This window comes from Somniosus microcephalus, chromosome 12 (assembly GCF_052327205.1).
Source record: "Somniosus microcephalus isolate GS21.2 chromosome 12, FLI_Smic_1.0, whole genome shotgun sequence".
NCBI classification, from domain to species: Eukaryota; Metazoa; Chordata; class Chondrichthyes; order Squaliformes; family Somniosidae; genus Somniosus; species Somniosus microcephalus.
The window spans coordinates 78547816-78560893 of record NC_140998.1 but is presented as its reverse complement, the minus strand read 5'-3'; the positions used below and the strand labels follow the sequence as shown (position 1 = coordinate 78560893).

Below are 13078 nucleotides of genomic sequence, written 5' to 3'. Positions count from 1 at the left end.
CTGATAAAACTCTCATCCATGTGTCTGTCACCTCGAGACATGACTATTGCAATGCTCTATTGGAAGACCTCTCATTCTCCACTCTCTGCGAATTTCAGCTCATCCGAAACTCTGCTACCCATATCCTATTCCACACCAACTCGCACTTGCCCATCACCCTGTGCTTGCTGGTAACCCAAAGCCTCAAATTTAATATGTAAATCTCTTCATGGGCTTGCCCCCCCCCCTCCCTATCTATCTGTAACCTGTTTCAGTCCTACAACTCCCCCCAACCCCGAATTCTCTGTTCCTCTGACTCTGGCCTTTTGTGAATCCCACTCTTTCGCCCCACCTTGGTCAGGCTTCAGACTTGGAATTCCCTTTCTAAACACTTGACCTCTCCACTTCCCTCTCTTCCTTTAAGGCCCTCCTTTAAATCCACTTCTGATGGACCATCAGATATTTCCATTTTTGTTTTAATTACTTATCCCTAGAGAAAACTATCTGCCAATTTTTCTAATCTTTACAAAAGCTGAATGCTGGACTCTTGTTGATTTTTAATTGCCACAATGAAAGTTAAAAATTTAAACCTTTAAATTTATGTCCTCTTGTCCTACTGGCCTGACTTAACTTAAATATAATATTGTCGTTTCACATTATTTATGCCTTTTGATACTCAGTAAGATCCTCTCTTAACCTTCTCTTTGGACCGCAGAGCATAAGTTTCTCTAATTTGTAAAAGTGTTTCTTAATTAGAAATTGTATTAAAGGTGAATATTTTCATTGACTTCGTAACTAGGAAAATGCAGTTTATTATAAAAAAATGTTGAGATGTTCTAATTTTCATCTAAGTGATACAAAGTCAGTTTAATTGTGGAGCGAGTTTTAAAATGGAGTGTAGATATTCAGAATGGAAAATTCTTGTAAAGTAAGTGTTTGTCTTCTATTGGTTGGGTGATTTAGAGAGTTGGTTCTTGATGTGCCATCTTTTATAATAAGAGGACTATTTTTCTGTGTAAATTTTGTGCTCCTGATGCATTGGCGCTATTTTAGCATACATTGGGGGAAAAATTCGGTTGGTTTGCGGCTCCCGTTGGCGCCCTAAAAGGGCGCAAAGCAACTAGCGCCCGGGCGTGGTGATGTTTGCACCACTCGCGAAATTGACTAGAGTTTTTGCGGCGGCGCAAAAGTTTACTGCCCTGATCACCTGCGCCCGCTGATTGTGACGTCAGTTGAGCGTGCAATGCCCTGGTGGCGCCCCGGACCAGATATTGAGTGGCGTCCCCCCTCCTTTCTGCCTGGCGCAAGCAACGACAGGGAGACTGGAATGTTTCCCAGTCGGTGAGGGGCTGGGGGCGGCGCTATTTAAAGGCGCCCTCGTCCTGGCTTTTTCTGTGATAGACATTTTTGCACCACTCATTCTGACGGAGAGAGAGATAAAGAGACTTCTGCATAGGGTCAATGCTGTGTGAAGTAGTTTTGGCTACTGAGCATCACTTTGCAGGTACTTTTGGATTTGACATTCATTACTTCGATTGCCAAGAGACTATGGGGGCTGCACTGATTTAGGGCGTCATCCTGTGCCTGCAGAATCGGAGGCAACAGAGATGCAGAGAGAGAGAGTGGCAATCATGGCCAGACGGAGGAGGGCCAACCGGCCTCTGCACAGGAGATCTTGCCCTCCCAGGGTATTCCGGGAACAATTCTCCTACATTCATTTGTCTGAGGAGCAGTGTTTGTGCAGGCTGCGCTTCAGCAAGGAGGTGGTCACTGAGCTCTGTCACCTGCTGCAGCCAGATCTGCAGCCTCAACTGAGGACCAGGACGTCTCTGTCGGTGGCAGCGAAGGTCACAGCTCTGAATTTTTATGCCACCGGCTCCTTTCAAGCAGCTACTGGGGACATCGCCAGTATTTCCCAGTTCGCGGTCCATTGCTGTATCCATCAGGTCACAAATGCCCTCTACAAATGGAGATGCCAGTACATCTCTTTCCTGATGACCCGGGCCAAACAGCATGAACACGCATTGGGCTTTGTGAGGATAGCGGGCTTCCCCATGGTGCAGGGCGCCATTGACTGCACGCATGTGGCTTTGTGAGCACTGCATGAGAATGCAGAGGTTTTTTGAAACCACAAGGGGTTCCACTCCTTAAACGTCCAGTTGGTCTGTGATCACAAACAGCTGATACTCGCTGTCAATGCCCGCTATCCTGGCAGCAGCCACGATGCTTTCATCCTGCGCCAGACTAGTGTGTCAGAACTTTTCCAGGCACTGCATCAGCCAACTCGTTGGCTCCTCTGGGACAAGGGTTATCCACTCTGCACCTGAATGATGACACCGCTCCGTAACCCCAACACCTCTGCTGAGCTGCGGTACAATGAGAGCCAACTCACCACCGGGAGCATCATTGAGCAGACGATCGGCGTGCTCAAGCAACGGTTTTGCTGTCTGGACCACTCGGGAGGAGCCCTGCAGTACTCGCCTGAGCGAGTCTCCCTCTTCATAGTTGTGTGCTGCATGCTGCATAAACTGGCAATCCTCAGGACCCAGCCAATGCCACCAGGCCTTGGAGCACCACCGGAGGAGGAGGAGGAAGAGGAGGAGGATGATCAGCAGCAGCACCAAGGTGGGAGGGAGGCCCACAATGTTGAAACTGCAAGGGCCGTCCGTCAACGGCTGATAGCAAGCCGCTTCTAGGCCCCTACAGAGGAAATGGCTTCTGGCATGGAGAACAGCATGAACAACATGGAGAGCAACCTGCAACCCCAAAGCCGGCCAAGGCAGCAATGATCCCAAAGGCCAAAGCTGTACATTTTGAATACAAAAACTTTTTTATTTTACAAACTGTGTATGTCATTTCTTCATGACAAACTAATAGAAACAAACACAAAAAATCATTAATTAACATAACTGGTTCTCACAACCTGGAGATAATGTCCAAAACACTAAACAAAAGTTTGAACACGAAATAAAAAAATTCCCAACATTTCATCATACTTCCTACTTTTTGCCCTTCGAGGGTGATCTCCTTCCCTTGCGCACTTCCCCCCCTTCTCACCCTACTGCTTCTCCGTAAAGGAGCCCCAGTGGCTGCAGCAAGGCTGGTGGAAGGCTGCTGATTGTCAGAACCTGAGACTGCAGATACCCTGGAAGGACAGCCTCTACCAGCTCTGGGCCTGGAGGGCCCGGCTGCAGACTGCACCAACTCTGCATGGGCGGCAGCAGTCTGGGCTAAAGGCGGTGGCAAGTGCAATGGGGAAGTGACAGTGGTGGCAGCAGGAATGCTGTCCTCTTGAGAGAGGACAGCAACTCCCTGCTCGACCGACACACTGGCACTCCCACGGGGCAGCACATCAGCATCCGGAGCAATCTGCTGGAGCACAGATTGCTGGCCTACTGCGGCGCAGTGAGAGCTCCGGGTAAATGTGTCCGAACCAGCGACAATGGCAGCAGTCAGTGCTTGCGTGGCCTCAATCTGAGTCTGCATGAGACTGGGCTGAGATTGGATCACGGTAGCCAGTGACTGAATTGCAGCACTAAGCATTTGGGTGGCATCTGCCTGTGCTACAGCGTAGTGTTCCACACTCCTTGCCAGTGCATCAATGCATTCGGGCACCCTTCCCACTGCACCCATGAGCTCAGTGTGCATGTCCACCGCCTGGGTGTTCATTTCAGCAATGAGCCGCTCCTCCTCTGCATCCAGTGCAGCAGGACTCACTGGCCTACTCTCCCTCCGGGGAGAAGGCCCCCGAGCTGCCCTAGCCACATCGCATTGTTGTAGCCCACTGGGTCCCGGAGCTTCACCCTCATCAGACCCTTCCCCCCTGCTCCCTGATGTGCCTCAATAAATCCGAGACTCAATGTTAGCGGAACAAAACAAGGCTTTTATTAACTTAGAAGGTAACACACAGTGGAGAGGTGTCTTCCATCCAGAGGTCTGCAGTACTGGATGTGAGGCACGCTGAGCCTGCTTACATAGGGGCCAGGTATGGGCGGAGCCCTACACACAATACAATACAAGGTGGGGAAACGGAACTGAGGTAAGGGAAATGAAACTGAAACTAAACCACAGTCACAGGCACCATCACACACAGAATACAGATGAGTGATGAATGGCATATTTCATCACACTCCCCTCCAGGGAAGACGTGGTCCCAGTGTGGGCATGGGCTTCCTCGGGAGAGGGTGGCGCTGATGCTCCGGCTTCATCTTCCTCCTCGCCTGCAGCTTCACTCCCACTGGCAGCTTGAGGGCCCGTCTCCTCAGCTGGTGAACCACCATCTGAAAGCAGGCAAAAGTGGCTTTAGCGTGAGGACGGGGGGCAGTAAGGGAGGAAGGAATGAAGCGATTTAGTAAGTTGGATTGAAAGCGTCAAAGGCTGGTGTTGTAAGGGACAAGTGGAATGAGAGAGGAGAGAAAGCTGATGACCTTACCATTGCTGTCCAGAACGGAGTCGGCCTCTCCAGGGGTGACGGGACCAATCACCTAGCTTGCCACAATCCTGTGGACGCGTGCCTCAAGATCGCTGAGGGGTTGCAGCTGAGGCAGCCCTCTACCCGTCCGTTACTGCTGTCTCCTGTTATGAGATAGCTTGGCCTGCAAGAAAAAGGGCGGCATTTGAGTAAATAAAAAGCCATGGTCTTGCCTGATGTGCCTCCCATAGTTGAATAGCCTTTACTGTATGCAAGGTGTGGAATGTGCGTTTGTGCTTCCTGAGAGGGCCATAGGTGTTGGATGAGTGTTGGGCATTGGGGTTTTAAGACCCTCTGGCAATAGAGTGAGGTTGAAATGGAGGGATGGAGAGGTATTGATAAAAAGCCACTCACCCTGACAACCCAAGTGAGGTCGTTGAACTTTTTGCGACACTGTGTATGGATCCTGGGCACCATGCTCCTGGAGGAGACGTTCTGAGCCACCTCCCTCCACACTCTTCTGTAGTCATGCGGCAAAGGCCTCCTGCCACTCTCAGGGTAGAGTATAGATCTTCTGCGCTCCGCTGTGCCAACCAGAGCCTCCAAGGCCTGCTCGCTGAAGCACTGAGCTCGTTCTCTTACCCTCTCCATAATCCTTGGCTGGAAAATGTAGTCACAGGTCTCTCCAGGCCGAGATTCAAGGCGCCAATGAGCAGGGTGTGGCTGGAGAGCGAGATCGACCCTCCCCTTTAAGAACTGTCTGGCGCCAGTGTGTCTGCGTTCCATCGCTAACTGACATCACCTGCGCTGCGCCCACGCTCTGAGTTAGCGCCTCGCTCTTCGGCCTTTGCACCTTAAGACAGGTGTGCAGCGCCTGATTTAGCGCTCCAATCACCTCCAGGGGCGATAAAAGCCAAGTTTGCCGTCGGAGGCGGTAATTAGCGGCAGGTGCTAAACTTTGCGCCCGGCCGATAATTGCACCCCAACTGGGTCGATACCGAATTTCTCCTCCATTATCTTATACAATGTGTTGCATTAGATTTAAAAATATGGGGCTGCAAACATTGTAAGTTGTGGGCAGTTGAACATGGTTTATGGAATATGTCTCACTTATTACTGTTAATTTCTCTTTTTCCAGATTGAAATAAATAACACTGCAGTTGAGGATTTCATTCAAATTATTTAAGCAATTCTTGGGATCAGTGCTGCCTTCATCTATCTGCTAAAATGGCCCAATGGCATTCCTATGTTTGCTTAATTTTACTATGTGCTGGTCATTTCAGTGTCGTTGATGGTATGAAGACATTGTGCAACTTAAATCAACAACAATTTATCAGTATTCTACAGTCAGGGAAAACTTCTTTAATATACTTCAGAAGAACAAGTAAGTATTAGCTGGATTGGGTTAAATATTTGAAAGAGAAAAATTTGCCTCATCTATCCATCCTATATATTTAGTACATTTGATTGGATGTTCTTTTTGCATGTTTTGGGCAAACAGTAATCAACTGGGTAACACTGTCCTTTCACCTCGCCGAGATTCAAGGCTCCAATGAGCAGGGTGTGGCTGGAGAGCAAGATCCAAGTTAGATCTCTGCTGATTGCAGCTGAGATTATATAGCATCATACTGCTCATGATCCTGAACTCATTGCTACTAAATTGATAGTTTCACACAGAAGCCATAGGGTGGCTGCTGTAGGAATTAGAAATGGCACACTGTCACTGGTATGGTATGGGTACTTGCTAAGATTGGGGTTAAGGATCATTGTTGAGGCAATGTAGTGGGAGGTTTACTCTGCGTCTAACTTGCACGGTACCTGATATGCGACTGCTTGATGCTAAGCCATAAGTATAATAAATAGAAAAATGTTCTAAAGCCTAGGACTGACATCCCTAACCTTGAAGAGCATTAACAAAGTCACTCCTCCAAAAATAACTTACTCAATTTTACTTAATGCTATTGTTCTTTAAATTGAATTTTGAGTCCTGGGAAAAAAAAATGTACTAACTTTTTTCTGCCCCTTGACTGGACAGTAATATCCACTTGAAAAGGATCAATGTAAGTTATTCATTTAAGTTTTCTTTTAGAATTATTCAGCTAATTTTAATGTCATATCAGTTTTACTTCAACAATTAATTCAACACTGAAATAATCTGGTTGATATTGGTTGTCCTGATAGATGACATTCATTATGTAACAGATTATGTGGATGATAAGTTTTTATCATTTCCCCTACCTTGTCCCTACTTTCAGTCTTGGCTCAGTTGTAGCACTCTTGGTTTTGAGTCATAAGGCTGTGGGATCACGAGTACAAAATCTAGGCTGGCATTTCAATGTAGTACTGAGGGACAGCTGCATTGTCAGAGGTGCTGTAATTGGGATGAGATGTTAAACTGAGGCCCCGTGTATCCATTTAAGCAACATTTAAGGTCCTGTGTCACTATTTGTAGAAGAACAGGAGAGTTCTCCAATGTCTAGACTTGACTATTCCAACGCACTCCTGGCCAGCCTCCCATCTGCCAGCCTCCATAAACTTAAACTCATCCAACATTCTGCTCCCGTATCCTAACTCACGCCAAGTCCCATCACACATGTGCTCGCAGACCTACATTGGCTTGATTTTAAAATTCTCATCCTTGCTTTCAAATCTCTCCATGGCCTTGAACCTCTCTCTCTCTCTCTCTCTCTCTCTCTAACCTCCTGCAGTCCTACAACCCTCAGATATCTGCACACCTCCAATACTGGCCTCTTGCGCATCCCCGATTTTAATCACTCAACCATGGGCGGCCATGCCTTCAGCTGCCTAGGTCCTAAGCTCTGGAATTCCCTCCCTAAACCTCTTCACTTCTCTACCTCTCTTTCCTCTTTTAAGACATTTCTTAAAACCTACCTCATTTACCAACTGCCCTAATATCTCCTTATGTAGCTTGGTGTCAAATTTTGTTTGATAACACTACTGTGAAGCACCTTGGGATGTTTTACTACATTACAGGTGCTGTATAAATACACGTTGTTGTTGTTGTCTTGGCCAATATTTGTCCCTCAACCAACACCACCAAAAGAGATTATCTAGTTGTTCATCTCATTGCTGTTTGTGGGACTTCGCTGTGCATGCATTAGCTGCCGTATTTGCCTACAAAACAAAAGTGATTATACCTAAAAAGTACTTTGCTTTGGGATATTCTGAGGACATGAAAGGCTCCATATTAATGTGAGTTTGTTCTTTCATTCTCTCTCTCACTTACTAAAAACAGTATCAACTAGCCCAAGCAAAATTGAAATTAAATAAGGACAAGTAAAGCTATCTTAAGAGAGAGGCAAAATAATAGTCTTTGTTCATTTTTGGCCTACCATGTTCTATAGAAGAATTACAAAAATAAATATTCAGTTACATAGGAACAATAACGGACTAGTAAAGACTCTCTGATCCATCGAGCCTGTCCCCCACAATTGTGATACCTTGTGTATCATAATATATACACTCCACCCCAACCGAAACCATGTGATCTCCTGGGAGAGGCAAAAAAAACAGATTAAAAACCCAGGCCAATTTGGGGAAAAAAATCTGGGAAATTCCTCTCCGACCCATCGAGGCAATCAAAACTTGTCCAGGAGATCACTCTGGCCCTGAGTTCACCGCAGTACCTACATTCTGCAAAAGGTGATCTCTGCCCCAGCCAGAAACAGGTCCAGCTTAAAACACTAAAACCATTATTTGATTCTATGTTTCAGCCAACCCATCAATCAGACTTTTCCTTCAACAGCTAGAAAAATCATCAGAATCACTTGAGGAGTATGGCATCACAGTGGCTCAGGTGAATTAAAATACCTTCTACCTTTTTTCTTTTAAAATGTCATTTGCCATTGCACTAAATGCCGGCGTTGCCAGCAACGCCCAAGTCCCAAAGATGATATTAAATAAAGTTAGCTTCTGCGCGGTCTTACTCTACAGAGGAAAGGAGAAAATTGGTGGAGCATTTTTGGTGAGAATAGAATGTGTTTTAAAAAAAAATCAAGTACTGTATTAGAAAGAAAGGCAGTGTTAGATTTATATCCATTTTTATGCATTATAAGCTTTACATTATTATCGTTTTAAAACACTGTGCAACTTTTTGTAGGTTAACTGTGCCACAGAAAAAGTGCCAAAATATTGTGAAAATGAAGATGTCCTGAAGAAAGCATATCTTTTCCGGTAAATTAACATTTATTATTTGTAATTCTGTCATGAAATGTGAAAGCAATTATTTTCTACATCAAGTACCAGAATTTCCATTATTTGCTTTGTAATATGACTCCAACTGATATATGTTTTGTTCCCTTGGCAGGTTATAATTTTAAATATGTTTGAGAGTGCAGTTGTGTTCTGTATAAACAAGGTGATCCTAATAAGACTGGAAACACCTGAGTGATCTCGCTGATCTTGGTGCTTCTTAAGGTGCTTGTTTGGGTTGTTGCAGCATGTATATTGAATGCTTTGGAGGCTTTGAATGTGATCACAAGATAAATAGCGATGAGGAATGCTATTAGCTCATTCATCCAGAAAAAAATGGGTAGTTCCCCCTATCAAAGCATCCAATTGTTTCTTCATAGAATCATAGAAATTTACAGCACAACAGGAGGTCATTCAGCCCATCGTGTCTGCGCCGGTCTAAAGAGCTGTCCAGCCTAATCCCACTTTCCAGCTCTTGGTCCGTAGCCTTGCAGTTTATGGCACTTCAAGTGCATTTCCAACTACTTTTTAAATGTGACGAGGGTTTCTGTCTCTCCCACCCTTTCAGGCAGTGAGTTCCAGATGCCCACCACCTCTGGGTGAAAAAAGTTCTCCTCAACTCCCCTCTAATCCTTCTACCAATTACTTTAAATCTATGCCCCTGGTTATTGACCTCTCTGCTAAGGGAAATAGGTGCTTCTTATCCACTCTATCTAGGCCCCTCATAATTTTATGCACCTCAATTAAGTCTCACCTCTGCTCCAAAGAAAACAACCTCAGCCTATCCAATCTTTCCTCATAGCTAAAATTCTTCAGTCCTGGTAACATCCTCGTAAATCTCCTCTGTACCCTCTCTAGTGCAATCACGTCTTTCCAGTAATGTGGTGACCAGAACTGTATGCAGTACTTGACCTAGTGTTTTGTATAGTTCTAGCACAACCTTTCTGCTCTTATATTCTTTGCCTCGATCAATAAAGGAAAATATCCCGCCTGCCTTCTCAACCACCTTATCTACCTGTCCTGCTACCTTCAGGGATTGGTGGCCATGCACTCCAAGGTCCTGCTGTTCCTCTACATTTCTTAAATTATTCCAGAATTTTAGCTTCTGCTCCATTACCCAGAAGTCCATTCTATGCGATGATCACACTTGTGTGAAGAACTTCCTGACATCAAACCTAAATTTGCCTTTTACTAGTTTGAATCTATGGCCTCTTGTCTTCCTCAGAATGTCGTTTGAAATCATTTTCTTGATCTACTTTTTCTATCTTGTGTGACTACATAAGGTCATTTCTCAATTGCCACCTTTCAAAGCTCTGAAGCCCAAGTTTCTAGAGTGTTTCCTCATCTCATAACTTCTGTCTCTGACATCTGGGGATCAGCCTTGTGGCTCTTCTCTGAACTGTCTTCAAGGTTTGAATGTCTCCCTTTGTAGTGGTGACCAGGATTAGACATAGTACTCACTAATATAAAAACAGAAAATGCTGGAAATGCTCAGCAGGTCAGGCAGCATCTGTGGAGCGAGAAACAAAGTTAACTTTTCAGATCGATGACCTTTCATCAGAACTGGAAAAAGAACATAAGAACATAAGAAATAGGATCAAGAATAGGCCATTTGGCCCCTCAGAGTCTGCTCCGCCATTCAATAAAATCATGGCTGATCTTGGGCTCAAAGCCACTTCCCAGCCCGCTCCCCATAACCCTTCACTCCCTTATCTTTCAAAAATTAGTCTATCTCCACCTTAAATGTATTTAATGACCCAGCCTCCACAGCTCTCTGGGGCAGAGAAGTCCACAGATTTACAACCCTCTGAGAGAAGAAATTCCTCATCTCAGTTCTAAAAGGGCGACCCTTTATTCTAAAACTATGCCTCCGAGTTCTAGATTTCCCCATGAGGGGAAACATCCTCTCTGCATCTACCTTGTCGAGCCCCCTCAGTATCTTATGTTTCAATAAGATCACCTCTCATTCTTCTAAATTCCAATGAGTATAGGTCCAGCCTGCTCAACCTTTCCTCATAAGTCAACTCCCTCATTTCTGGAATTAACCTAGTGAATCGTCTCTGAACTGCCTCCAATGCAAATATATCCTTCCTTCAATAAGGAGACCAAAAATGTATGCAGTACTCAAGGTGTGGTCTCACCAATATTCTGTACAGTTGTAGCAGGACTTCCCTGCTTTTATACTCCAGCCCCCTTGCAATAAAGGCCAACATTCCATTTGCCTTTTTGATTACTTGCTGTACCTGCATGCTAACATTTTGTGTTTCATGCACAAGGACCTTCAGGTCCCTCTGAACTGTACCATTTTGTAATCTCTCTCCATTTAAATAATAGTTTGCTTTTTTATTTTTCCTGCCAAAGTGGATAACCTCACACTTTCCCACATTATACTCCATCTGCCAAATGTTTGCCCACTCACTTAGCCTGTCTATATCCCTTTGCAGATTCTTTGAGTCCTCTGCACAACTTGCTTTCCCACCCATCTTTGTATCATCCGCAAACTTGGCTACATTACACTCAGTCCCTTCATCCAAGTCATTAATGTAGATTGTAAATAGTTGAGGCCCCAGCACCAATCCCTGTGGCACCCTACTAGTTACTGTTCGCCAACTGGAAAATGACCCATTTATCCCGACTCTCTGCTTTCTGTTAGTTAGCCAATTCTCTATCCATTCTAATATATTACTCCCAATTCTGTGAGCTCTTAACTTATGCAGTAACCTTTTATGTGGCACCTTATCGAATGCCTTCTGGAAATCCAAATACACCACATCCACTGGCTCACCTTTGTCCACCCTGCTCCTTACCTCCTCAAAGAACTCCAGCAAATTTGTTAAACATGATTTCTCTTTCATAAAACCATGCTGACTCTGCTTGACTGCATTATGAGTTAGAGATGTAACGGGTTTTAAGCAGGTGCAGGGGCAGGGAGAGGGGAGGAAAGAATAAAAGGCAAGGTCTGCGATGGGGTGGAAGGCAGGAGAGATTAACAGATGCTATCCAAAAAAATGGGAGCGGTGGTTAGGATCTGAAATTGTTGAACTCATTGTTGAGTCTGGAAGGCTGTAAATTGCCTAATCAAAAGATGAGGTCCTGTTTCTCAAGCTTCTGTTGAGCTTTATTAGAACAGCACCTCATCTGTGTAATGCTAGATGGAAGACTCAGCTCAGAGTTTGCCTTTCTTGAAACAGGAGCAAAGCAAGGTTCTCTACTATCGCCCATTTTAGGCAATATCCTCAACATTGGATGACATTGTAATGGGTGGTTTTGGACTGTCTGTCCCAGAATTTCTGAAAGAATTGTGGCTACTCTTTCAGCAGATGATCTTGAGGTGTTGGATCAATCTGCAATGGAAGCAAAGCCCCATCTTGCTTCAATCTGTAAAATTTCTGTATAGGATCTTTCTCATGTACAATTTTAGATAGATTAAAATACTGTATTGTGAATTTAAAATGAATTCTGTTAGCTGCCTTCTGAAAATAATTATTTTGCCTTCACGTGGGGAATGTGAGACAAACTTGTCTAGACATACTATGGGTTTTGGGGGAAGACAGCCAGCCAGTTCCCTGGGTGTTGTCGATTGTCTGTACTTGCAAGTTACTGTAATTGCTTTACCTTTTTGAAATGTTTATGTGCGTGAGCTTGCAGTCTCCTATTAATGCCAAGCTATCTATTTGAGGACCCAAATATTTTCTACTCATTTTTTTCCCTAAATACACAGACTCTGGGATATAGTTCCATGGGCACCAGCTATCTTCCAGTACCTTCTCCTTGTTGGCATTCTTTATGTGTGAACCTAGTGAATGACAGCAGGTTGTTTGAGCATAATCCCATCCTCATTAGATGTCCACACAAGCAAACTTTCCAGCAGGAATCTCTACATAATGACCAGGAGGGCTCTGACCTCCGCTGACCTGTCACTCCGCACCCTGAAAGGAGTGTTAATCTTACAGTGGCATGCCTTTTCCAAAGCTGCTCATGTGAGAACATGGATTAAGCAGTTGATAATGAGTAAGCAAATGGCACTCAATTTAGATATCTAAGACATCAAAGTAACATGTTACCAGATGACCTACATACATTCATGGTGCTGATGATGGGTGCATATTATATAGCTGATCAGTAAACTAAGGCTTGAGACAACATCTGCTGGGAGGTGCTTTCTGGAGATTATCTACAAGATTAGCCATGGTTCAGTGTTTCCCACAATTGGGTTGCAGAGAGACAAGAAGTTGCACCTCCAGCATCAGTTATATTGGGTATGATGTGTCCATGTTGTGGTCAGGAAGATGGTGGAAATGCAGTCACGTATTTCATGGTGATTGTGCTGCATAATGTACTGTTTATGAAGAGTTTTGGTACATGTTATCACTCTCTTCTTCTTAGGCAGTCCCTCGGAACCGAGGATGACTTGCTTCCACATTAAAAATGAGCTCACAGGTGACTGATGAGTCCAATGCGGGACCTACAGTCTCT

At 44.8% G+C, this 13078-nt stretch overlaps 1 protein-coding gene across 3 annotated transcripts in view; it reads left to right on the top strand.

Annotated features, from left to right (window-relative positions):
* The window catches only part of txndc16 (thioredoxin domain containing 16), a 242333-nt gene that overhangs the window by 1020 nt on the left and 228235 nt on the right, over positions 1–13078 (top strand). For all 3 annotated transcript variants that reach the window (XM_086003184.1, XM_086003182.1, XM_086003183.1), the window contains exons 2-4: positions 5529–5774; positions 8125–8207; positions 8511–8584. In XM_086003184.1, coding sequence (XP_085859310.1) covers positions 5618–5774; positions 8125–8207; positions 8511–8584 — 314 coding nt within the window. In that variant the 5' untranslated portion in view covers positions 5529–5617. The remainder of the gene's footprint in view (positions 1–5528; positions 5775–8124; positions 8208–8510; positions 8585–13078) is intronic.